The sequence below is a fragment of the Mirounga leonina genome, unplaced genomic scaffold (assembly GCF_011800145.1).
Source record: "Mirounga leonina isolate KUSES-001 unplaced genomic scaffold, KU_Mleo_1.0 Mir_94, whole genome shotgun sequence".
Lineage (NCBI taxonomy): Eukaryota > Metazoa > Chordata > Mammalia > Carnivora > Phocidae > Mirounga > Mirounga leonina.
In genome coordinates, this window is record NW_023270855.1 from 34,095,042 (window position 1) to 34,120,718 (window position 25,677).

General features: G+C 36.0%; 1 protein-coding gene and 1 pseudogene across 1 annotated transcript in view; one reads left to right on the forward strand and one right to left on the reverse strand.

The window, feature by feature from the left end:
- Nucleotides 1-25,677, forward strand: part of DNAH12 (dynein axonemal heavy chain 12) — a 229,700-nt gene that overhangs the window by 93,530 nt on the left and 110,493 nt on the right. Inside the window, exons 30-39 of the mRNA XM_034996444.1 lie at nt 439-548; nt 2,640-2,823; nt 2,949-3,089; nt 7,486-7,569; nt 8,088-8,276; nt 14,974-15,093; nt 17,844-18,032; nt 19,165-19,316; nt 22,283-22,421; nt 23,488-23,654. Of these exons, the coding sequence (XP_034852335.1) occupies nt 439-548; nt 2,640-2,823; nt 2,949-3,089; nt 7,486-7,569; nt 8,088-8,276; nt 14,974-15,093; nt 17,844-18,032; nt 19,165-19,316; nt 22,283-22,421; nt 23,488-23,654 (1,475 nt within the window). The remainder of the gene's footprint in view (nt 1-438; nt 549-2,639; nt 2,824-2,948; nt 3,090-7,485; nt 7,570-8,087; nt 8,277-14,973; nt 15,094-17,843; nt 18,033-19,164; nt 19,317-22,282; nt 22,422-23,487; nt 23,655-25,677) is intronic.
- On the reverse strand, nt 15,433-16,305 carry LOC118004906 (annotated as a pseudogene).

Sequence of the window (25,677 nt, forward strand, 5' to 3'; positions counted from 1 at the left end):
CCTGCTTCTCCCTCTGACCCTCTCCCCTCTCATGCTGTTTCTCTCTCTCTCTCTAATAAATAAATAAAATCTTTATTAAAAAAAAGAAAACAGAAACAAAAACAAAAAAATAAAGCTTTAAGGGATGCCTGGGTGGCCCAGTCGGTTAAGCATCTGCCTTCAGGTCAGATCATGAACCCAAGGTCCTGGGATCGAGTCCTGCATCGGGCTCCCTGCTCAGCGGGAAGCCTGCTTCTCCCTCTGCCTGATGCTCCCCCTGCTCGTGCTCCCTCTCTTAAATAAATAAATAAAATCTAAAAAAAATAAAGCTTTAAGAAATAATTTATCAATATAGGAAGATAATGATTTTTTATTTCAAAATGAAAAGTCTATAAGATATGTATGAGATGATTTATGATACCATTTTATAAAAATGCATTCCATTTTCTTTTATTTTAGGAATTTTTGGAATGTGCTCATGAAGCCTGCAAAGTACATAATCTTCAGCCAGTTAAATTTTTTCTTGAAAAAATGATTCAGACATATGAAATGATGATTGTGAGACATGGGTAAGATTATAGATTATCATTGTCTGCCATAGTTAGATGTTATTTTCAAATCAAACTTTTAAAACAACTAAAATTTGTGAACCAAAGGACTCAGCAAATTTTGTATGCTAGGTAGGCTAGGGAGCAGATGCTTAACCAGCTGAGCCACCCAGGTGCCCCTGCAAGGATCATTTTTTAAAAATTATTATTATGTTATGTTAGTCACCATACAGCACATCATTAGTTTTTGATGTAGTGTTCCATGATTCATTGTTTGTGTATAACACCCAGTGCTCCATGCAGTACATGCCCTCCTTAATACCCATCACTGGGCTAACTTATCCCCCCACCCCCCTCCCCTCTAAAACCCTCAGTTTGTTAGGATCATTTTTAAGTCTTGAACATTCACATGTGTTTTAGCCTAGACTCATAATTTGTCAGTAAGCTTCCTCAAAAACTTGATAAGCTTCTTATTTGTGTGATTCTAAGCAGCTCTATATGCCAATATCCATAACTATAGTCCTTACCAAGTCATACCTTTATAAATTTCCTTGCAGTATCCTTGAACCTATCAATTTTAATTGAGAAGACCACAAGCTTAATCTGTTTTCACTCCTGAAATGATTACTGGGAACCATATTACAATTTCATAGATTTTAATAGTGATACAAGCCCTACCCTTAATTTGATCCTTGGTGCCAGGTTGAGTAGATGGTTGTTGTTCAAAGGTTTTCTCAGTTTATCTTTTACCAATTGGGGATGAGAATAAGTTGCCTGTAGGTTCCTGAATTTCTGGACTTCCTTTATTTTCTTTCATTCCAACTTGCAAACTGGCCATGTTTTTTTCCCCTGGGCTCATTTCTTTCCAATAGTTCTTTGTTAAAGGTAGCCGTCGGCTGGCATTATATACTTACTAATAATATTCTGTTTACTATCCTTTTCCCTAAAATGGCAGTTTCATTAGGTAGATTATCTGTCTTCCAAGTAACCTCAAGGAACAAATTAACCAAATGTTTCATCATTGCATAACATTAATTGCCAGTCTCTTAGCCTCTCATAACAGTTAAATTTGCCACCCACAACCTGGCCTTTAACCCAGTGCCACATATTTAAGTCTTTTTATTATGGGAAGAATAGCTTGCTCTTGGGCGCCTTGGTGGCTCAGTTGGTTAAATGACTGCCTTCAGCTCAGGTCATGATCCTGGAGTCCTGGGATCGAGTCCCACATTGGACTCCCCGCTCAGTGGGGAGTCTGCTTCTCCCTCTGACTCTCCCCCCTCTCATGCTCTCTCTGTCTCATTCTTTCTCTCTCAAATAAATAAATAAGATCTTTAAAAAAAAAAAAAAGAATACCTTGCTCTTTCTAGGAACCAGTTTTCTGTCAGTAAGGATGGGCTAGGTTATTCTTTAGAAACAATCAGTCACTAAGACCCAAATCTTAGTGACTTAAAAAAACGAAGGCTTACTTCTTATTCATACTGTGCCCACCATAGGTTAACAGGAAGGATCTGCTCATCCTCATTACCCAGGGTCCCAGGTTGTTGGTGTAGTCAGTGTCTCAACATGATGGGTCACTGCTGTGTGAGAGGGAAAAGCTCTGTGAGAAGAGAGCCCTGTAAACTCCCTCACTGGCAATGATTTGTCCCCTGCTGGAAAGTAACACCCATATTTTCCACTTATTACTCATTAGTCACTTAGAATTTCCACAAGAGGGCAAGGAATCCTACTATGGGAGAGAGGAGATTCAGAAGTAGTTGGCAGAGAGAACCAGGAATTACTGTAGCAAGTAAAGACTTGAGGAACGGGAGCCTTTCCCACTTCTCTCCTTGGGAGGTCCCAAGACTTTTTTTTTTTTCAATCTTAAGAGTGTACCATTAAGTTTTCATTCTCATTTGGAGATTTTTTATTATAGTCTCGTTTGTAGATCATGGTGTTAATGTGGAGAATTTTATAGATCTACCAGTTCAGAAGTTAAATGTATTCTCCTCAAGTCTGAGAAAAATTTGTAGAATTTCAAAAACTATAAATACCAGTATTTTATGCACCAGTATACAGGCAAATCATTTACCATTATTTTTTAGAATCTTCTTATATAATTCTTTTCCTTAATAGTTTCATGTTAGTAGGAGAGCCTTTTGCTGGTAAGACAAAAGTTCTACATATACTGGCTGATACTCTAACTCTTATGAATGAACGTGGCTACGGAGAGGAAGAAAAGGTCATTTATAGGACTGTAAACCCCAAATCCATTACTATGGGCCAACTTTTTGGACAGTTTGATCCAGTGTCTCACGAGGTAATCTACAGTATAAATATTCTCTTACTGACAATGTACATTAAACCAAGAAATTTGAAATGTTTTTAATATGATCACTTTATAGTTTTATAAAGGAAGCTTTCCAATTCTCTTTTCTTCCCCAGTGGACCGATGGTATTGTGGCCAATACTTTTAGGGAATTTGCCTTATCAGAAACACCGGACCGGAAATGGGTTGTATTCGATGGTCCCATTGACACTTTGTGGATAGAGAGCATGAACACAGTATTGGATGACAATAAAAAGGTAAAATCATCATGATTTAAAGCAAAACTGATGCACAATATGAATATACCAAACACTACTGAACTGTAAACTTAAAAAAAGCTTAATATGGTAGATTTAACGTAAAATGGTTTTTTTTTTTTTGCCACAGTTTTAGAAAAAGCAAAATAGATGCAGACATCCTTAAGCAATGTTACGTGTTCAACAACTAATTGACGAGGATTATACATTTAAAGTAAAGGATGCAGCAAGTTTAATAAGCTTATAAATTATCTGTTCAATGAAAACTATGCCGTAGTAAATCCTCTTTATTATTTTTTTCTCTTTATTTTTTTAATAGAATAAAAGTGTATTAAAACCATTGTGTTCACAGGAGGGCATAGTAATGTACTAGGTGTTATGTTGCTAAGTGACTCCAGTCTTATGATTTCTTACAGAACTTTAATATTTTAGGAGGAAAAAAAAGGGCCTGGTTCCTTTTTGAAAACACTGAATGCTTCAGTGCTTGTATGTGCTACATTACCTTAGAAGCTGTGAACTATACAAAAGAACTAGAAAATGGAAATCCTCTAGTATTTGTTGTAATTGACAAATAACATGTAAACTATAAAATGTGACTAATTTTAAGTTTAAGTTCTGTGCTTTTTTAAACCTATGTGTACATTCTCATAACCATCATTTAAATAAATATTCATAAAATTTCTTGCACCTACAAGGTTCGCTCATATTCCTCCCTAATCAGTACATCCTCTCCCAGGGGCAATCACTATTCTGACTTCTACTGTGATAAATTAGTTTTGCTGATTCTTGAACTTCATGAATATAGAATCATACTCCTTAGTGTTTTTCTTCTTGTGGTCAATGTGGTATCTATGATATTCATGTTGTTGTAGTTCCATTTTATTTATTCTTTTTTTTTTTTAAAGATTTTTTTTTAAAGATTTTATTTATTTATTTGAGAGAGAGAGAATGAGAGCACATGAGAGGGGGGAGGGTCAGAGGGAGAAGCAGACTCCCTGCCGAGCACAGAGCCCGATGCGGGACTCGGATCCTGGGACTCCAGGATCATGACCTGAGCCGAAGGCAGTCGCTTAACCAACTGAGTCACCCAGGCGCCCTTTATTTATTCTTTTTATGTCTGCATTAGTATTCTACTATATGAATATATCATAATTTATTTTCATACTTACATGAAATAATTACACTACTAAATAAGCAAATTAATTAGCATTCAAACAAATATGCCAGTACATTGTCATAGGTTGATCATTTATTCATGTTCTTTCTTTCAGTTATATTGATTGAGCTAAGAAGTAATATTGATTCGTAAGAGAGGGGTTAATAAGGATCTGATTCAGAGCCAGGTGGGAGGATTGTCTCGTATTGGATAAGAGGGAAGCAGGAAAGGATAGGTTTAGATATAGGTGAATGTAGGGATTTGATAGTGGAAATTTGAAGGCAAATCCCTTTTTTATGTTTGATTGATTGTGTGAAGTGGTAGACCCTGGTTCTTTGCACATTGGAGGAGAAAAGGGGAAGATTTAAATGACCTATTATGGAAAATGGGAAAGAGAACAGCCTAGGAAAGCATAGAAGCATATCTGAGGATTAGGATAGTGCCAAGGTCTGCCTTTGGGAGATTTTCCCTAACGGTCTAAGCAGCTTGGATATGAGTGTAGATGATGGTGCCAGACTAGAAGTACACAAAGACTTTTAAAGATATTGGCATGAGAGTGCTAGAAGTGCTAGACCATAGAACAGAAGCTGTTTAATAATGAGGGAAGTGAAAACAGCAGGGATATGCAAATGAAGAGCAAGTATAGTAGGAGTCAGTGGGTGAGAGCACTGCATGTATAGGATGCTGCAGGCAGAGCCGGGCATGCTTGAATTTGGTACTTCAGAATTGTGTAGTGTTCCAGGAGAGAGGTCCCAAGGTATATAAAGTGGGTGACTGGAATGCAGTAGAAAAGTAAGTGAAGACAGGGTAGTCAAGGATCTGAGGGGCTGCCATGTTGAGATGCTCTTCCTCATGAACCCTGGATCAGGCCAGAGTTATAGCAGAGAGAAAGAAATTGAGCCAAGTATCAAAGGCTTTAGCTAATGATGGGAATGCTTGGGTGCTGGTGAGTGATAGCAGCAACGATGATTGTCAAAGAAGCAGAGGGTAGAGAGAGTGGAGTAGAGTATTTAGGAAACCCCATGGGGGAGTGAGGAGAAAACTGACTCCACCTCCCAAATTTGAAGCAAATAGGAGAATGTTTGCTGAAATAATCTGGTAGAAAATGAAAAGTATTCTAGGACAGTACTGTCCAATAGAACTTTCTGCAATGATGGAAATATTTGCATTGTCTAAGAAGGTGGCTACTAGTCAAATTGGCTGGCTACTGAGCATTTGAAAACATGGCTTAGTACAGGGTTGCCTGGCTGGCTCAGTCAGTAGAGCATGTGACTCTTGACCTCAGGGTTATAAGTTCAAGCCCCACACTGGGTGTAGAGATTACTTAACAATAAAATCTTTTATGGGCGCCTGGGTGGCTCAGTCATTAAGCCTCTGCCTTGGCTCAGGTCATGATCCCAGGGTCCTGGGATCGAGCCCCGCATCGGGCTCCCTGCTCAGTGGGAGGCCTGCTTCTCCCTTTCCCACTCCCCCTGCTTGTGTTCCCTCTCTCGCTGTCTTTCTCTCTCTCTGTCAAATAAATAAATAAAATCTTTAAAAAAATAAAAAATAAAAAATAAAATCTTTTAAAAAATGGGACTGGGGCGCCTGGGTGGCTCAATCGTTAAGCGTCTGCCTTCGGCTCAGGTCATGATCCTGGAGTCCTGGGATCGAGCCCCGCATCGGGTTCCCTGCTCTGTGGGAAGCCTGCTTCTCCCTCTCCCACTCCCCCTACTTGTGTTCCCTCTGTCACTGTGTCTCTCTCTGTCAAATAAATAAATAAAATCTTAAAAAAAAAAAAAGGGCTTAGTGCAATTGAAGAACTGACTTTCAATTTTATTTAATTTTAATTACTTAAGATTAAATTACTTAATTAGTTAATTAGATTTAATTAGTTAAAATTAAATATAAATAGCCACATATGACTGCTGGCTAACATATTAGACAATCCAGCTCTAGACCATTCATTTATTTTACAGATAAAAAACAGGTCCAGGAATGTTAAATGCTGCCTTGTTGACATATAACTAGACAGGGGCAAAATTGGGACTACAGTGATGGTTGTAGAGAAGAAACACTGAAAAATAAATGAAGAGGAAGAATTTAAAAAAAGATTTAGTAATGAAATTAACTTGGAATATCAATAATATTAATTGTTAAAATTACTGAAAGTTAATGATAATTCCAAAGGTAGAAGCCAAGGAGATTGAGAAGATAAGATGGCTTTAATAATAATGGACAAGAAAGGAATTTGGCAAAAAGGAAGCAGTTGATAAATTCAGTTTTTTACATATTTGATTGAAGGGGAATGTTTTAGATTGAAAGCGATCAAGGGAGCATAGCAAATGCAATGCATGGTCCTTGATTGAATTTTGGTTTAAAGAGTCAGTTGAAAAGACATTTCTAATACAACTGCGGAAATTTGAGTACTGGCTGAGTTTTACATGATATTAAGGAGTTATTGGTAATTTTGTTACCTGTGATAATGTTATTGTGGTCATAAAGAAAACACCTTACTTTTAAGAGATAAATATTGACATATTTGGATATGAAATGCCATGGTATGCATAATGCTCTTCAAAATACTGTTTTAAAAAACAAAGCAAATGTGGTAAAATGTTAACATCGGTTAAATCCAGGAGATGGGTACAAGAGTATTCATACTATTCTCCATTTTCAATTTTTCTCTTTTTTATTAATAAGGAGATCTGACAACTTTATAAAGTTAGGAGTATTTCTTTTTCTTTTTTTTTTTTAAGATTTTATTTATTTATTTGACAGAGAGGGACACAGCGAGAACGGGAACACAAGCAGGGGGAGTGGGAGAGGGAGAAGCAGGCTTCCCACAGAGCAGGGAGCCCGATGCGGGGCTCGATCCCAGGACCCTGGGATCATGACCTGAGCCGAAGGCAGATGCCCAGCAACTGAGCCACTCAGGCACCCAAAGTCAGGAGTATTTCATGTAATTTTATTAATAGTAAGAATGGAGATTTGTCTCGAATTTTTGCAGTATGTCATGTATTTCTCCTCCTGCCTAACTATGGAGGAGAAATTATATCCCTGTTCATAGACTCAGAGATGTTATGTATTTGCTTACCTAGTAAGTAATTGACAGAGCTAGACCTAGAATTACAGTTTTCTGGCTTCTGTTTTAATATTTAGTATATCACAGGATATACATTATCTTATACGTAGAATGAATTTTTATCTGAGAAGTTTGAGTTTTTAAAAAATAAACATTTGAAAAATAATTGCCCTTAGCTTTGCCTTATGAGTGGAGAAATCATTCAAATGTCCCCTCAAATGAGCCTCATCTTTGAAGCAATGGACCTTTCCCAGGCCTCGGTAAGTTCATATTTTAATATAACAGTAGTTTGTGTGTTCACTTGCTCAATAAGTATTTTTTTATTACATGTCATAAGACCAGTTAGGCACCAGGAATACTGAGATGAATAAGACACAGTGTATTTAGGGAGGATAAGAAGCATGCTAATAAATAATCCCACTATACTGCTGCATGTAAGTACTTTAAGAATATGGAGGGGGTGAGCATGCAAGAGGGGAATGGGTAGAGGAGGACCGTGGAAAATGTCTGAGTGTTTGATACGGTTTTGAAGCTTAACACTTCTCTAGGGAGATAGTTGGGGCTGGGCATTCCAAATCACAACAAGATGATATGTGAAGACCTGACGCCACGACAGGACTGGGGAACTGTAACTGCAGGCATTTCGTCTAATGTATGTGAGGCTGTAGAGGAAGAAAGGAGCTAGATCGTGAAAGGCCATAGAGGTCATTCAAGGTAGTTGATAACGGCCACTGGCATAAGAGCAACACTGGAAAAAGAAAACGTCTTTTTTCTCTAGCCGGCTACCGTTAGCCGCTGTGGCATGATTTATTTGGAACCCTCGCAGTTAGGATGGGAACCACTTGTGTCCTCATGGTTGAATTCCCTGAAAGGACCTCTGCAGGAACCAGATCATCAGGCTCTTCTGAAAGGACTTTTTGGCTGGTTAATAAAACCCACCTTAAAGCTTCGTAAGAAAAATTGCAAGGTAACACTGTAATTCTCTAACCTGTTCAAGTTTCTTTAGTTTCCATTCAACTTGACCTAAGTCTAAAGTCACAATAGTAGGATAAATAACTAAAATCAGTTTCCCCTTAGACATTGGTATCCACTTTTTAAAATGGGATGTTTATTGTGACAATCAGTAATTCACCTGCAGTTGCAAGAGAAATAATAGATCCCATGCACAATTCACCCAATTTCTCCCAATGGTAACATTTTGCAAGGCTATATTGTACCACAACAAGGATATTGGCATTGATACTATCTACTGATCTTATTGAGATTCCCCTAGTTATATTTGTACTCAGGTGTGTGTTTTGTCTCTCTGGGTTTCATTTTAAAATGTTTAGTATTTTATAATTTTAAATATAAGTGCAACTTTGTGCCCTTTGCCCAATGTCTCCCCATTATCCCCACATCCCCACATCTGGTGACTACCATTTTACTCTGGTTCTATGCATTCAACTTTCAGATTCTGCATATAAGTGATGTCATACAATTTGTTCCTTTCTGTGTCTTTTTTCACTTATCATAATGTCTTAAAGTTCATTCATGTTGTTACAAATAGCAGGATCTCTCTTTTATTTTTAAGTCTGAATAATATTCCATTATAGGTATTTATAGGACAATTTCTTTATCCATTTGTCCATCAACAAACAGTTTGTGTCCATATCTTGGCTATTGGGAATAATGCTGCAATGAACATTGGAGTGCAGATATATCTTTGAGGTACTGATTTCATGTCCTGAACAGGGATTGCTGGATCACATAGCAGTTCTATTACTAGTTTTTTGAGGATCTTCCATATTGTTTTCCACAGTGGCTGTACCAGTTTACATTCCAACCAAGAGTGCACAAGGTTCTCTTTTCTCTACATCCTCACCAAGACTTGTCACCTTTCATCTTTATAATCATCCTAACAAGTGTGATGTGATATTTGGTTTAGATTTGCATTTCCCTGATGATTAGTGATGTTGAATGCCTTCTTACACACCTGTTAGCCATTTGTATGTCTTCTCTAGAAAAAGTGTCTGTGCAGGTCCTTTGCCCATTTTTAAATTGGATTGTTTGTTTTTTTGCTATTAAATTTTATGAGTTCCTTATATATTTTGGATATTAACCCCTTGTGAGATATATGGTTTGCAAATATTTTCCCTCAATTTATAAGTTGCCCTTTCATTTTGTTGATCATTTCCCTTGCTGTGCAGGAACTTTTAGTTTGATGTAGTCCCACTTTATTTTTGCTTTTGTTGCCTGAGTTTTTGTCCTATCCAAAAAATCATTGCCAAGGTCAATGTCAAGGAGTATTTCCCCCATGTTTTTTTCTGGGATTTTTATGGTTTCAGATTTTACATTGAAGTCTTGAACCCATTTTGAGTTGATTTTGGTGTATGGTGTAAGATAAAGGTCCAGTTTCATTCTTTTATATGTGGCTATCCAATTTTCCCAATACTGTTTATTGAAGAGACTATCCTTTTCCCATTTTGTATTCTTTTATTTTTTTTTAAGGTTTATTTATTTACTTTAGAGAGAGAGAATGTGTATGTGAAGGAGGGGGAGGAGCAGGGGGAGAGGGAGAGAGAATCTGAAGCAGACTCCTTGCTGAGCATGGAGCCCATCACAGGGCTTGATCTCATGACCTATGAGATCCATGACCTGAGCCAAAACCAAGAGTTGGACACTCAAGTGACTCAGTCACTCAGGTGTGCCCCCCCCCCACTGCCACCCACTGTGTATTCTTGTTGCCTTTGTTGAAGATCAGTTGACTGTATAAGCTTGGGTTTATTTTGGATTTTTGATTGTTTCATTGGCTTATATGTCTGTTTTTACCCCAGTAACATACTGTTTTGATTACTGGAGTTTTGTAATATAATTTGAAACCAGGACATGTGATATTTTAAACTTTGTTTTTAAGATTATTTTGGCTATTCAGAGTCTTTTGTGGTTCCACACAAATTTTAGAATTTTTTTTCTTTTTTTTGCAAAAATTGCCATTGGAATTTTGATAGGGATTGCACTGAATCTGTAGATCACTTTAGGTACTATGGGCATTTTAACAATGTTAATTTTTCCAATCCATGAGCACAGGATGTTTTTCCATTTATTTGTGTATTCTTCAATTTCTTTCATTAATGTTTTATAGTTTTCAATGTACAGATCTTTCATGTTCCTGGTTAAATTTATTCCTAAGTATTTTATTCTTTTTGATGCTATCATAAATGGGATTGTTTTCTTGATTCCCTCTTCAGATAGATCATTGTTGGTGTAAACAAATGCAATTAATTTTTGTATTTTGGTTTTATATCCTGTAACTTTACTGAGTTTGTTTGTTCTAAAAGGTTTTTTTTGTTTGTTTTTGCATGGAGTCTTTAGGGTTTTCTACATATAGGATCATGTCACCTGCAAATAGAAACCATTTTACTTCTTTTCTGATTTGGATGCCTTTTATTTCTTGTCTGGTTGCTCTAGTTAGTACTTCTTGTTGAAAAGAAGTGGTGAGAGTGTGCATCCTTGCCTCATACCAAATCTCAGAGGAAGAGCTTTCAGTTTTACCCCATGGATTATGATTTTAGCTGTGAGCTTTTCATAAATGTCCTCTATTTTATTGCAGAAATTTCCCTTTATATCTACTTTGTTGAGTTTCTTAAAAAGATTTTATTTATTTGTCAGAGAGAGAGATAGCGCACAAGCAGGGGGGATGGCAGGCAGAGGGGGAAGCAGGCTCCCCACTGAGCAAGGAGCCCAATGCAAGACCCGACATGACCTAAGCCGAAGGCAGACACTTAAATCATCTAAGCCACCCAGGCATCCCTTGTTGAGAGTTTTTATCACAAATGGTGGTTGAACTTTGTCAAATACTTTTTCTGAATTTATTGAGACGATCATGTGATTTTTGTCTTTCATTCTGTTAATGTGTATATCACATTGATTAATTTGCATATCCCTTGTATCTCAGGGATAAATCCTGCTTGGTTATGGTATGTAATCTTTTTGGTGTATTGAATTCAGTTTGCTAGTATTTTATTGAGGATTTTTGTATCTATATTTCTCAGAGATATTGGCTTATAATTTTCTTTTCTTGTGAAAAGACTGGCTTTGGTATCAGGGTGATTCTAGCCTCAAAAAATGAACTTAGAAGTATTTCCTCCACTTCTGTTTTTTGGAAGAGTTTAAGAAGGATTGGTATTAATTCTTTGAATGTTTAGTAGAATTCAGCTCTGAAGTCATCTGGACTGTTCTCTGGGAAGTTTTTGATAACTACTTCAATCTCTTTGTTATTGATCTGTTCAGGCTTTCTATTTCTTCTTGATTCAGTTTTGGTAGGTTGTATGTTTCTAGGAATTATCCGTTTCTTCCAAGTTATCCAATTTGTTTGCATGTAATTGTTCATAATTATCCCTTGACGATACTTTTTATTTCTCAGGAATCCATTGTAATGTTTTCTCTTTCATTTCTGATTTCACTCATTTGAATCTTTCTTTTTTTTTCTTAGTCTAGCTAAGGGTTTATTGATTTTGTTTATCTTTTCGAAAAACCAACTCTTAGTTTGATTTTTTTAATTGTTTTTCTATTCTCTACTTTTTTATTTCTATTTTGCTCTTATTTCAGTCTGCTAACTATTGGTTTAGTTTGTTCTTTTGTTGTTCTTTAAGGTTTAAGTTAGGTTGTTTATTTGAGATTTCTTCTTTTTTAATGTAAACATTTATCGCTATAAACTTCCCTCTTAGTACTGCTTTTGATGCATCTCATGAGTTTTCGTATGTTGTGTTTCCATTTTCCTTTGTCTCAAGATATTTTTTGATTTCCTTTTTAATTTCCTCTTGGACCCATTGGTTGCTCAAGACCATGTTTTTTATACAAATATTTGTGAATTTTCCCATTTTCTTATTTTTACTGACTTTTAGTTCTATTCCATTGTGGTCAGAAAAGATACTTTGTATAATTTAATCTTAAATTTGTTGACTTGTTTTGTGACCTAACATGTGGTCTGTCCCGGGGATTGTTCCATGTGAACTTGAGAAAGAATGTGTTTTCTTCTACTGTTGGGTGAAAAGTTCTACATATATCTGTTAGGCCCATTTGATCTATAGTGTTGCTCAAATCTATTGTTTCTTTTCTGAGTTTCTGTTTGGATATTCTATTGCTTATTGAAAGTGGGATATCGAAGTCCACTACTATTATTGTATTGCTGGCAATTTCTCCTTTCAGATTTGTCGATATTTATTTTATATACCTAGGTGCTTTGATGTTGAGTGCATATATATTTACAATTGTTGTATCTTCCTGTTGAATTGACCATTCTGTCATTGTTATGACCTTCTTTGTCTCTAAAGACAGTTTTTACTTAAAGTCTACTTTATCCAATACAGATATAGCAGTACACAATTGGATCTTGGATTTTTATCCATTCAGCTACTCTTTTTATTGGGGAATTTAACATTTTTTTTAAAATTTTATTATGTTATGTTAGTCACCATACAGTACATCATTAATTTTTGATGTGGTGATCCACGACATGTTTACATTTAGAGTAATTTTGATAGGGAAGGATTTACTATTGCAATTTTGTTAACTGTTTTCTGTTTGTCTTATGTTTTTTTGTCCTTCTTTTCTCTCTTGATGTCTTCCTTTGTGTTTCATTGTGGGGTTTTTTTGTTTGTTTGTTTTTTGTTTTGTATTGGTAGGTTTTGATTCGTTCTTTTGTGTGATTTCTATAGGTATTTTTTTAGTGGCACTAAGGGGCTTACATAAAATATCTTAGAGTTATAACAGTCTATTTTAAGCTAATAACTTTGTTTGTATACAAGAACTCTCCACTTTTACCTCTTTCCCATCCACCTTATATGCTATTGATGTCACAATAACACTGATTTGTATTATGTGTCCATTAACACAATTTACAGTTGTTTAAATACTTTTATCTTTTAACTTTTATAGCAGAATTAAAAGTGATTTTCCCACCACCATTATAGTAATATCCACCTTTGGTTTTATATTGCTTAAGTTATACCTGAATAAACCCAGAGGTAAAATGTATGCCTGTTAAACTCTTTGGATAAAACCATGGTGACTAAATTTTAAAATTCCTAATCATTTTCCATATCTTAAAAGTATTTTAAATATGTGGCTTTAAAATTTGCATGTATATTTAGTATTTTATGAGAAAACTATATATTCTATTAGTTTCTTAGGGCTGTCATAACAAATTACCACAAACTTGGTGGTTTAAAGCAACAGAAATTTATTCTGCCACAGTCCTGAGGCTAGAAGTCTGAAATCAAGATGTTGGCAGGGCCAAGCTTCCTCTGGAAGCTCTAAGGGAGAATCTTTCCTTACCTCTCCCAGCTTTGGCTTCCAGACATTCCTTGCCTTCTGGCTGCTTAACTCCAGTCTCTTCCTTCGAGCTCACGGGGCCTCTAACTCTGTCTCTTCAGTGACTCTTAAAAGGATTTAGGGTCAGATATTCCAAAATGATCTCCTCATCTTGAGATCCTTAGCTACATCTTCCAAGACCCCTTTCCCAAATAGGATCACATTCATAAGTTCCTGGGATATGACATGGGCCTCTCTTTTTGGGGACTACCATCCAACCTGCTTCACACACACACACACACACACACACACACACACATGACTTACATATAAATAAATATATTGATATTGGGAAGGGAAAAGTGGTATTCAGTAGATTTTTTTCATCCTAAAATACTATTTTAGAGATAGGAAAAATATTCTGCACCTAAGAAAAAATGAATTCCACTTTGTGAAAATTTTATACAATGTCTTCATAGAGAAAATATAAAGTCATTTTTCAATTTTTTTAATTTTAAAACTCTAATTCTATATGTTGCAAATAATAGAAAATAGGCTCCACCTTTCTGATGAGTGATGGATTTTCTTCTCATAATTTATTCCCATATTTTTCACATCTAGTTAGTCCTCAGGATCTATTGACTTTTCCCTCCTTGCTAACTTTTATCTGTCCTCTCCTCTCCTCTCCATCCAGGTTCCTCTGACCATCCACTCCTTCCTCTTATAGTAGCCTCAGTTCTGACGTTTGTAATTTCCTACCTGAATCAATATAATAGAGCTGTTCTGGTCCAGTCTACATCCTTCTACCAGAATGATGGTTCCAAAATACAAATTCATTCCATTAACTTCATTTTCTGTCTGACTTATTTCACTTAGTACAATACCCTGTAGGTCCATCCAAGTTATTGAGAATGGCAAGATCTTTCTTTTTTTATGGATGAGTAACATTCCATTGTATATATACCACACTTCTTCATTCATCTATCGATGGACACTTGGATTGCTTGCATATCTTGCCTATTGTGAATAATGCTGCAATATACAGGTGTGCTTATATCTTTTTGAATTGGTGTTTTCATTTTCTCTGGGTAAATACCCAGGGGTGGAATTACTGGATCACATGGGACTTCTATTTTTAAATTTTTCAACAGCCTCCATGCTGTTTTCCAGAGTGGTTGCACCAGTTTGTATTCCCACCAACAGTGCACAAGGGTTCCCTTTTCTCCACATCCTCACCCACACTAGTCATTTTTTATCTTTTTGATACTAGCCATTCTGACTGGTGGGAGAGTTTTAAAAATGAAATATTTGGTTTTTTTTATTCTCCAAAGAAGATGAAAGTAAAGTATCTTACTCTTTTCACTTTGCAGGAACTGATTCCTACAAGCGATAGCAATGTGGTTGTATCTCTCACACGCCTCTTTGAGGTACTACTCTGTAATGTGCTGGAAAATGATCCTACAAGCAAGCATATTCGTGTTTGGATTATGGTAGGTTTTATACTTAATGTAATTTTTCATTTACAGAATAAAATGTGCCTCTGGAATTGATAATTGTATTGAGGGAGACATAAGATCCAGAGCTGTTTTTTGGTGAGCACCAAAGGAATAACTGAAGGCATTGAAGTCACCCTGACCTGGTATTCTGACTTAAAAAAACATTTTAAAGAAAGTAAAATATGCCCAAATGAACCCAAACTGTCTTTTTTTTTTTTTTTTTTTACTTTTTTGTTGTTTTTATCATGCACTACATTAATACACTGCATAACCTTCTAGAAGGGGTAGATGAGTAAGACTGAGTTATTTTTCATCAATCAGGAAAATGCTTCCTTAATCGATATTCTCCAAACTCTTTGACACATAGTAACGATTAACTCCAGAGACCCTGCCTATCTCTTTGCATCAAACTCCACTGATATGGATAATAGGCAACCCTTTTTTCCTTGCCCCTGTTACTGAACCTGTGGATGTGCGCCGGCTATGCCGGGGATGACCAAGCACACGGCCATGACACCGATCCCAGGCAGGATCTCGAACCACATTGCAGCGTGGTTGCCAGAGCCAAACCCTTGTCTTCCCGGCCCAGTAAAGGTGACCTGGCCTCCTAAACTGTCTTATTATTTATGAAAGATCATAATTTGATAAACAATAAGGTGACTTAATATTAATCCAGTAGCAACTTTAGGTGAATTAATTTTGTCTTAAGGTTAAGTCATGATGTAGGCTGCTAAAAGCTGGCTGTCGGAGACCAGAAACAGGCATCCAACCAGTTGGGTGGAAGCGTTGCCATCAGGGTTCATAGGCTACATCGCTGGGGGGATGTCTGTGGTCTAGGTAGCTAATGTCTAGGGGTCAGAGAAGACCAGAGAACAGGACTCTAAGGGAGCCAGAGGAAAGAGGTATTTGGTTCTCTTCCCTGGTCTGTGCTTCTTTCCCATCTGCCACCTTATTCAGAAATATCTTCATCTTCTCTACTGAGTCTACCTTCTCTTCTACTCTGTGATGATTGGGGTTCCCTCCTAGTGCCTCCCCTTCACGTTGTCACCACAGAAAGTCCTCTACCTCAGACACCTCACATTCCCTGCTGGTCTTCACCTCCTTTCCTGCTCCCTTTTCACTGTTATTAGAAGAAACTGAACAGACATGTGTGAAGCTTAATTTATTTATATTCCCTTTTCTCCCAAAGTTTGGAACTCCCTTTCACAGAACTAGTTTTTAATATTGTTCCATACCTATCAGTGTTACCTGTTTATAAAATGAGAGCATTTTAGGAATAGTTCACCTATATAACCTTCATTTTATATCTGTATCTGTAGAGAGAGAGATAGAGACCTGTATGTATGACCTTCATGTTATATCTCTATCATCTCTATCTCTATCTATCTATCTCTATAAAGTTTCATTCTATTGGTAAGCCTAACTCCCTCAATTTTTTAAATGGTTCAGAATTACTTTTAAAGATTAATATAAATTGATACCTGGTTAAAAATTTTCTCTTAAAGTATATTTGAGGGGCTCCAGGCTGGCTCAGTCAGTAAAGCATGTGACTCTTGGTCTCAGGGTCATGAATTCAAGCCCCACATTGGGTATAGAGATTACTTAAAAAAAAAAAAGAAAAACATATTTGATTATATTTTATATATATATATATACACACACACACACACTCCTTCCTCTGGAGATATATATATATATATAATTTGGTAGATTTTTTAAACTGGATAAGCATGTACCTAGAGTAAAATTCAAAAGGCAAAAGTAGGTTTTCTATCCATACCAATGCCCTAGCCACCTGCAAGGAAACCAGTTACCAGTGCCTTAGGTAGCCTGTTAGAGGTATTTGATCCAGACTCTCTTTTATATAAATACATTTTTACACTTTAGCATACTATACATACTGATTTGCATCTTTTCTCACATTGTATCTTGGAGATTGTTCAAGATCTGTATACTTATTGAGTTACTTTTTTATTTATTATTTATTTATTTATTTATTTTAGATTTTTATTTATTTATTTGAGAGAGAGAGAATGAGAGAGAGAGCACAAGAGGAAAGAGGGTCAGAGGGAGAAGCAGACTCCCTGCTCAGCAGGGGGCCTGATGCGGGACTCAATCCCGGAACTTCAGGATCATGACCTGAGCCAAAGGAGTTGCTTAACCAACTGAGCCACCCAGGTGCCCTGAGTTACTTTTTTAAACAGCTGCATGTATTCCAGTATACATAACATAATCTCATTAAACAGACCCTTATTGGAAAAAGTTGCTTCTTATTTTTGGCTGCAGAAACAGTGCTGCAGCAAATATTCTTGTGCATACATCATTTTACAGGTGGTAATATATTTAAGGACAAACTCCTAAAAGAGGAATTCCTAGATCATTTGATATGGGCATGTTATTCTTTTTTTTTTTTTTTTTTTAAGTAGACTCCACACCCAGCATGGAGCCCAACATGGGGCTTGAACTCACAAACCTGAGATCAAGACCTGAGCTGAGATCAAGAGTCAGATGCTTAACCAACTGCACCATTTAGGCGCCCTGCTATGGGCATTTTAAATTTAGATAGATAGTGCCAGAGAAATAATGTTCTCTGTGACTTAGCTGTGCTCTATTCCACTTTATCTGTAGACCTGGCCTTTTCCAAATATGTTGAACAGGCCTCCTTAATATGTCAAATTTTAGTTAATTTGTTAAAAAATTGCTCTTAAATAATTAGTTTAAATTAATTTTTTTTAAACCAATAGGCTAGCTTTATATTTTCTTTGATTTGGTCCATTGGAGGAAGTTGTGATACAGATGGTCGGATCATTTTTGATACTTTCCTACGGTCAATCATACTGGGAAGAGATGAAAACAACCCAGTGCCTGAATCTGTGGGTAAATGGGAATGCCAATTTGATGAAAAAGGTCTGGTCTATGACTACATGTATGAGGTATGATATAAAATGCTTATTATGATAAGTTCTAAAACATCAAGTATTGGATCAGCAGGCAGAACTGGGTTCCCATCCTGATGTTGTTTTAACCCCTGTGGTTGGCGTTTTTGTCCCGTCTCTTTAGTTTCTCCTCCTTTGACTTGTGGATAGTGTAGATAAACTTTCTTTAGGACTATTTTATAGTTTCAGATTTAAATTAAATCTATTTTATCCACTTTAAAAAATTCACAAAAAGATTCTTTTAAACAGCAAGCATCTGAATAATCATTTGATTCACGCAAATTTGACTTCACAGAGACATAAGATCTGCAGAGAGCCTTAAGTACAACTTTCCCTAAATCTCATGACTTACAGATAAAGAGGCAAGCCTAGAAAGGCAAGTGGCTAGCAGAACCAAGACCCGAATCCAGCTGTCCTGGCTACCAGAGTAGAAATCTTTCCCTACACCAGGCTAATACAGAATTTTAAGAATATGACCAGAGAGAGAGTTTAATCCTCATTAGTCACAGTGGGAAGTCAATAAAATAATCTCTAAAACCAAAAAATCAAGAGATGATAACATAAGCATATTCTTTGAGTTGGAGATGAATCCCAAAATGTCCAGCTTAAAGAGGTAAAGATAGAGTGGCTGCTGGAGAAGAGAAAACAAGAGTGGGAAACTGCTGTTTTTCCCAACCTCTTTAAAAGTTTTGACTCTAAAATATGTGCATATATAACTTTGATAGAAATGAAAGCTTAAACTTAAAAAAATTAAGAATATGAATTACTAAAGAAACATTCACCCAAACTTGCATAATTACCACCATCCAGACACATGCCATATATGTGTACAATTTGCCAGGAAATAGGAAAAATTTTTGATGGTATTCATAGCACTGAAGCAGAGGGATAATCAATCCAAAGAAAAATGTGTGTTTCTTAAATTGGGTGGTGGATTCATGGGTGCTTATTAATTTACTTCATGACTAGAAAATGTTATATACATTATTTTAGATGACTTACTCCTCTAAGAAGGTTTTATTATGATGATAAACTAAGGTTTTTAAAAGCAAATATGATATCAGTATGTTAAAGGGCCTTTCAGATACCAAGTGCATGGTTGTATTTTAAAACTTATGTTCTCTTGTAGTTGAAAAACCGAGGTCGCTGGCTCCATTGGAATGAATTAATTAAAAGTACTAATTTGGGAGAAAAACGTGTCAGGATTCAAGATATTATAGTCCCTACAATGGACACAATTAGATATACATTTCTAATGGATTTGAGTATTACCTTTGCAAAGTAAGAAACTCTGTTATGAACATGCATTTTAAATATAACGGGACCATTCTAATAGGATCGTAGGATTTTCTTTTTTTTAAGAGAGGGAGAGAGTGGGAAAAAGAGTCAAAGGGAGAGAGAGAATCCCAAGAAGGCAGCATGGAGCCTGATGCAGCGCTCAATCTCACAAACCTGAGATCATGACCTGAGTTGAAATCAAGAGTCATATATTTAACCCACTGAGCCACCCAGGTGTCCCAGATCATAGGACTTTTGAAGTAAACTTGGAGGTCATCCATTTTCAGATAACAGCCCCTGAGGGACTAACTGACATGCCAGCAGTGGCCTCTGTTACTAGTGGCAAACCTAGAATCCAGGTTTTCTATTGCCTACACCAAAAATTAGCTGCTATACTTCGTTGCCTCATAAACTACCTTATGTTTATTGTATTAGTAACAGCAGACTAAAGGTCAGTTGCAGTGTTATTGGTAAACAGGTATGCATTCTACACCTCAAAAGTTTAGTATGCTCCTGAGTATCGACTATGATCCGCATTCTCCCATTTAGCATTTTTCAAGTCTGTCCTATGCCAGTTTTTCATAACTTAAGATGAACATGGAAATCTCAGACTTAGATCATAAGAGCACATCAAAGAAGAGGACATGAAACTTAAAAGCCTAACATGTACTATAGGCATATTCACACCAACTTTTCTAATAATGTTCTTGTTTTTCTTTTAAAACGTTAGGCATAATTTATCATTAATACTATTTAAACTAGACAAGCTTACATAATATGCATGAATGTCATGGTTGGTTTGTTTTTGATGAAGAACCTGTTTCTTGGGGCACCTGGGTGGCTCAGTCAGTTAAGTGTCTGCCTTCGGCTCAGGTCATGATCCCAGGGTCCTGGGATTGAGCCCCGCATCAGGGAGTCTGCTTCTCCCTCTCCCTCTGCTACTCCCCCTAGCTTGTGCTCTCTCGCTCAAATAAATAATAAATAAAAAATCTTAAAAAAAGAACCAGTTTCTTAGTGAATTTTCCAACAATTTTATCTTGTTTATTAAAAAAAAAATTAAAGGAAAAATAGCCCATGAGAATATTATTGTATCCCTATTGTTACATTTAAAAAAATTTTAAATCCAGTGTAGTTAATATACAGTGTTATATTAGTTTCAGGTGTACGGTATAGTGATTCAATGCTTCCATACATTACTCACTGCTTATTTGTTACATTTTTGCATTTCGAGGCTAATATTGAAAAAGGCAAGGAAGGGACTTGCCAATTCTGGGAAATTCCTAGTATAAGAGCCCTTCTGTTCCATGAACCACTTGCCAGAATAATGCTTTTTAAACAGTTTTTAAAATTGTTTTAGAATAATGCTTTTATTTTATTTTATTTATTTTTTTTTTTTAAAGATTTTATTTATTTATTTGAGAGAGAGAGAATGAGAGAGAGAGAGAGCGTGAGGGGGGGAGGGTCAGAGGGAGAAGCAGACTCCTCGCAGAGCAAGGAGCCCGATGTGGGACTCGATCCCGGGACTCCAGGATCATGACCTGAGCCGAAGGCAGTCGCTTAACCAACTGAGCCACCCAGGCGCCCTAGAATAATGCTTTTAAATGAATACATCAAATACAGAGTTACAAAGGAAAGGACATATTGAAACACATTAAAATATTAAACACATTAGAGCTAAGGTAGTAATACGTGTGCTGCTTTACTGACACATTAAATAATACAGTCTAGCAGTGGGTCTGATGCCTATCATAATTTCAAAGAAGTAATAGGCATAAGTGATAATTTTGAGACATCTGTAACCATTGTAATATTTAGAATAATATCTGTGATTTCTATTAGTGACAAAGACACAGGTACAATTGATACAATTGGTCCGTTTTAGTTAAGGATAGTAAAAGTCAATATATAACCTTTTTGTCATCCAAGTTCACAGATTCTCTGGACACTGTCTAAAAATTTCTTCCATTGGTCCATGGGCCCCAAGTTCAGCACAGTATTTTATTAAAAACTTTTTTTAATAAATAGCTTTCCATAAGGCAAGTGTTACTCAGACTGAAACATGTAGGTGTACTTTCAGGGGCCACTGTAGTTCTAAAAGAACTTTAATTTTATGTTTATGCTTCAATGATAATTTTTTAAATTAATATTAGCATAATTTGGGTCCCTTAGATGACCTCTTAGAACACTGTGCTCAGGTTTAGCGCCAGTCCTTGTGTTTGTCTTTGTGTATTGGGTGGTGCCAAGTTATCCATCAAAGGGTCAGTATTTAATTTTTCATTCTAAACAGTATTTCTCACGTGGGATTCCCCAGAGTTCTGTGAACATAAACTCACAGGATTTTTTTTTTCCATTTTAAATTAATTATGATCACTCAAGAATGAGAAACCCTGTCTTGAGGCCTCACTGAATGGAGAATTCCTTAGAGTTTGCTTTTGGACAAATGTTTTCAGTTAGTAACTGATTCTAAAGGCTATTCTAAAATGCTATTTTAGATTTTAAAACGCTATTAACAGGTATAATATAACTATTAGCTTTAGACTTCACTGTCACCTAGTTTTTTAATAACTAGGAAACAGCCTAAACCAGTCTTAATGTCATCATCTTATTAGTCTCTTACACACTGTACCTCCAACTAAAAAGTACAAATATGTCACTAAAAACTTTAGCTTTCTTTGCCGAAAAGCAAAGCATCTTATTACTTGTTTATGAGTGTTTTTGGAGTTTGGCAATGTTACATCTGTCCAAATAATAGTTTGTTACTATTAAAGTCTCAGTAACAGGAAGCAAAAGTGTGTGCCAATCATCACTTTTACCAGTCTTACATGAAATAACAGTGGTAGATTAAAATGTGAATTTTTAGATGAAGGTGATTTCATTACTTAAGTTTTCAACGAATTCCAGCCTTCTGTAGTAGAAATGGTATTCTGACTTTTTCTCTTTTTTAACGATATGTTCATTGTTTCATAAAGGCCACTGCTTTTCGTGGGTCCGACGGGTACAGGAAAATCAGTGTATGTGAAGGATAAACTAATGAATCACTTGGAAAAGGACCAGTATTTCCCTTTTTATGTTAATTTCTCTGCACGGACCAGTGCCAACCAGGTTCAGGTTAGTTTAAAGCCAGAAACATGGGTCCATAATTAACTTTTTTTTGCCTTATTTGATTAGTGTTTAAAATTGTATATTAAATGAGCAGCTGTGTAAGTCTTCTATAAATTTAAATGAAACTTCAGAACTTTTGTTTTTGGGATAAGTAAGTTTTTTAAAAGTTGTAAGGACAAAAGTTCAAGAGAGCATTTAAAAAAATTTATGTTCCCATTTTTATTAATTAAATTCCTGGGTTATAAATTATTTTAAACATACCTATTTAAAAACAAAGGATAAAAGACACCACAATTAACTGATAATTTCCAAGAGCATGGTAATGTTGTAATCACATTCAAGGGAACATTTTTGCATTAATTCTGAATTATTGAGTTTTGTCATCCTTTTTTTTTATTAAGCCCAAGAAGAAGCCACAATTGATAGAAGAGACTGGGGGGAGAGAGAGAGAGAGAGAGAACTTTCAGTTGTTCTTTCTAGACTCTTCTAGATGGTCCTTAAGGGCATTTGCTGCTACTGAAGTTCTGTCCATGATCATTCAAGCCATGGACTATTATAAGACCTTACGTGACAGGAACCATGCAGTTGTGCATTCCCTTCTTTGTGCCAAGTTGAAAGTTCTGCATGAGACCTTTTCTAGTCATTATTATAATCATCCATGCCTAAATTTATGTCCATTCTCACCTGTCCTATGGGGCTCATTTCTGTTGTTTTAAGCCTATAGAATTCCTTTTATTTCAAAATCTTATAAATTTAGATTAGTGCTTTTAGATATTGAATAAGTTAGAGTTAATAGATATGTTGGGGTATCTAACAAGGAAAATATTTTGTGTTTATGTGCAATATAAATATATAAATATGTATATATAACAATTCTGAGCACATAGAAGGATTTCAATAAATGCTCTTTGATATTGAATATAAGGTTTGATATCACCCTAAAAATGAATAAATATAAACACACACACAGTGCTTCCTGGCTTTATTTCCTTATATAATTAGACTGTAAATTCTTTTTCCCCCCTGGTGTTAAGTATGGCTTTAAATACTACTATTCTTCTTTATATTTTAGAATATTATTATGGCTAGATTGGACAAAAGACGCAAAGGAGTTTTTGGACCACCTATGGGAAAGAAGTGTGTAATTTTTATAGATGACATGAATATGCCTGCATTGGAGAAATATGGAGCTCAACCTCCTATTGAATTACTACGACAATTTTTTGACTGTGGGCACTGGTAACTATTTAACTGGAGTCTTAATTAGCCATGCTGAAGTCATTTTTGTTCTCTTTTTCTATTTTAGTTTCTCACATCAAAGTAATCCATTTTTTCAAGTTACTTATGGAAGAAAATGGTTACTTAGATTTTTTTATACAGAAATTTTTGGAAGACTTTTCTATAATTTTTTTTATGACAGTCTTTCCTGTGAATGTGTGAGTTAGATTACTGGGATGAATAATCCAGTATTGGAAATGTATTTATTCAATAATGGAATAAATTCTTTCCTTTTCAATTATTATTTTCAATCCTTGAAAATAACTTACAGATTACATCTTTCAAAGTACTATTCTCCAAGGGCTGAGAATTTGTGGGTAGGCTTCAACCTAAGTAACCATAATCAGCATCTCATGTTTCTGCCATTTTAAATTCTCTGTATTTTCTGTGACTGTTTGGGACTACCCGTATCTTTGAGATAGCGTGGTTTTGACACCAATTCCATAGATAACTCTTCTGCTCCCTCCATCCCATTTTTTAAAAAAGATTTATTTATTTTAGAGAGTATGTATACATGCCGTTGGGGTGGCGGGCAGAGAGAGAGGATCTCAAGAAGACTCCCTGCTGAGTGCAGAGCCCAGTGCAGGGCTAGATCTCATGACCCAGGAGATCATGACCTGAGCCAAAATCAAGAGTGGATGCTGAATTGACTGAGCCACCTAGGCACCCCACCCTCCATCCCATTTTTATGATGCTATGGTTAGTTTCCAACATGTAAGACATTGTGTCTTTTAGTTAGGATTAATAATTCTTCATTTCCTCCTCATACTTTTCTAATCCCCAGTATGCATGATTTTTTTTTTACCTAAGGCAAGGATAGACTAATTTTGAAGCTAAGTCATATTTTAGAAATACATTTTTGTTATTACTTCAGGCCCTGGGACTCCTGCCTCCAGGAGTTAACTGCTGTTAATAGTGTAGTCCCTATTCTGTCAAGGTTTTTTTCTATGCAAATATAGCTTTATTTTTAAAAATAGACTCCTATTACACAATGTTTTATAACTTATTTGCACTTAAAATTTTTTTGAAAACCTATACATATTGTTTATCTCATTTTATTGGGTTTTTATTTCTCATTTTGTTGATTTCTAATACAGTTTAAATGTGTGGATCCTGCCATAATTTACTTAACAAGCTCCCTATTGAATGTTATTAGGGTTGCTGCCAAAAAAGGTCGTATTTTCATACTTTCTGCTAGGGATACTGGTAAAGACTGATTTCTCCCACATCCCCTGCCTCCTATTTGCAAGAACTTCAGTGTTAAAGGACTTAATGGCCTATCAGTAATAAGCACATTTTCGATCTGAGTGGTTCCAACTAAATTGAGCCATTTATATATTTCTTTCCTTTTTTTTTTAAAGATTTTATTTATTTATTTGAGAGAGAGAGGGAGAGAATGAGCCAGGGGAGAGGCAGAAGGAGAAGGAGAATCAGACTCCTTGCTAAGCAGGGGACCCTAATGGGGCTCGATCCAGGAACCCTGTGATCATAACCTGAACCAAAGGCAGACACCCCTATATATTTCTTTCTAATTAAAATTTCTTTAGACCTTTGTTGTTCCCCGTTGGGTCTCTTTTTAACAAAAGTGTTATAGGTACTATTTAGATATTTTTATGTACTCTGAAGATCTGAGATACAAAAACAAAATCAGGACTTTCCTGTAAGTAGTATGACTGTATGATTGTTTGAACTGGAACATTTCTGAGCATAAAAGAGGTGTGTTACTAATAATTACTCCAGGACAAGCCCACTCAGAATTGTCCTAGGCAAAATGGGACATATGGTCACCCTACCTATAACCAGCTACAAACAGGAATAATCTCTCATCCATGCTTCTGGATTTGGAGTGAGGAGAGACCAAGCAGAGAGTCAAATTGGAAAGAAGAGTAGGAAAGAAAGGGAAAGGCAAAAGGAAGGGACATTCCCACAACAGCCAAACTGTGAAAAGAGCCAAGATGTCCATCGACAGATGAATGGATAAAGA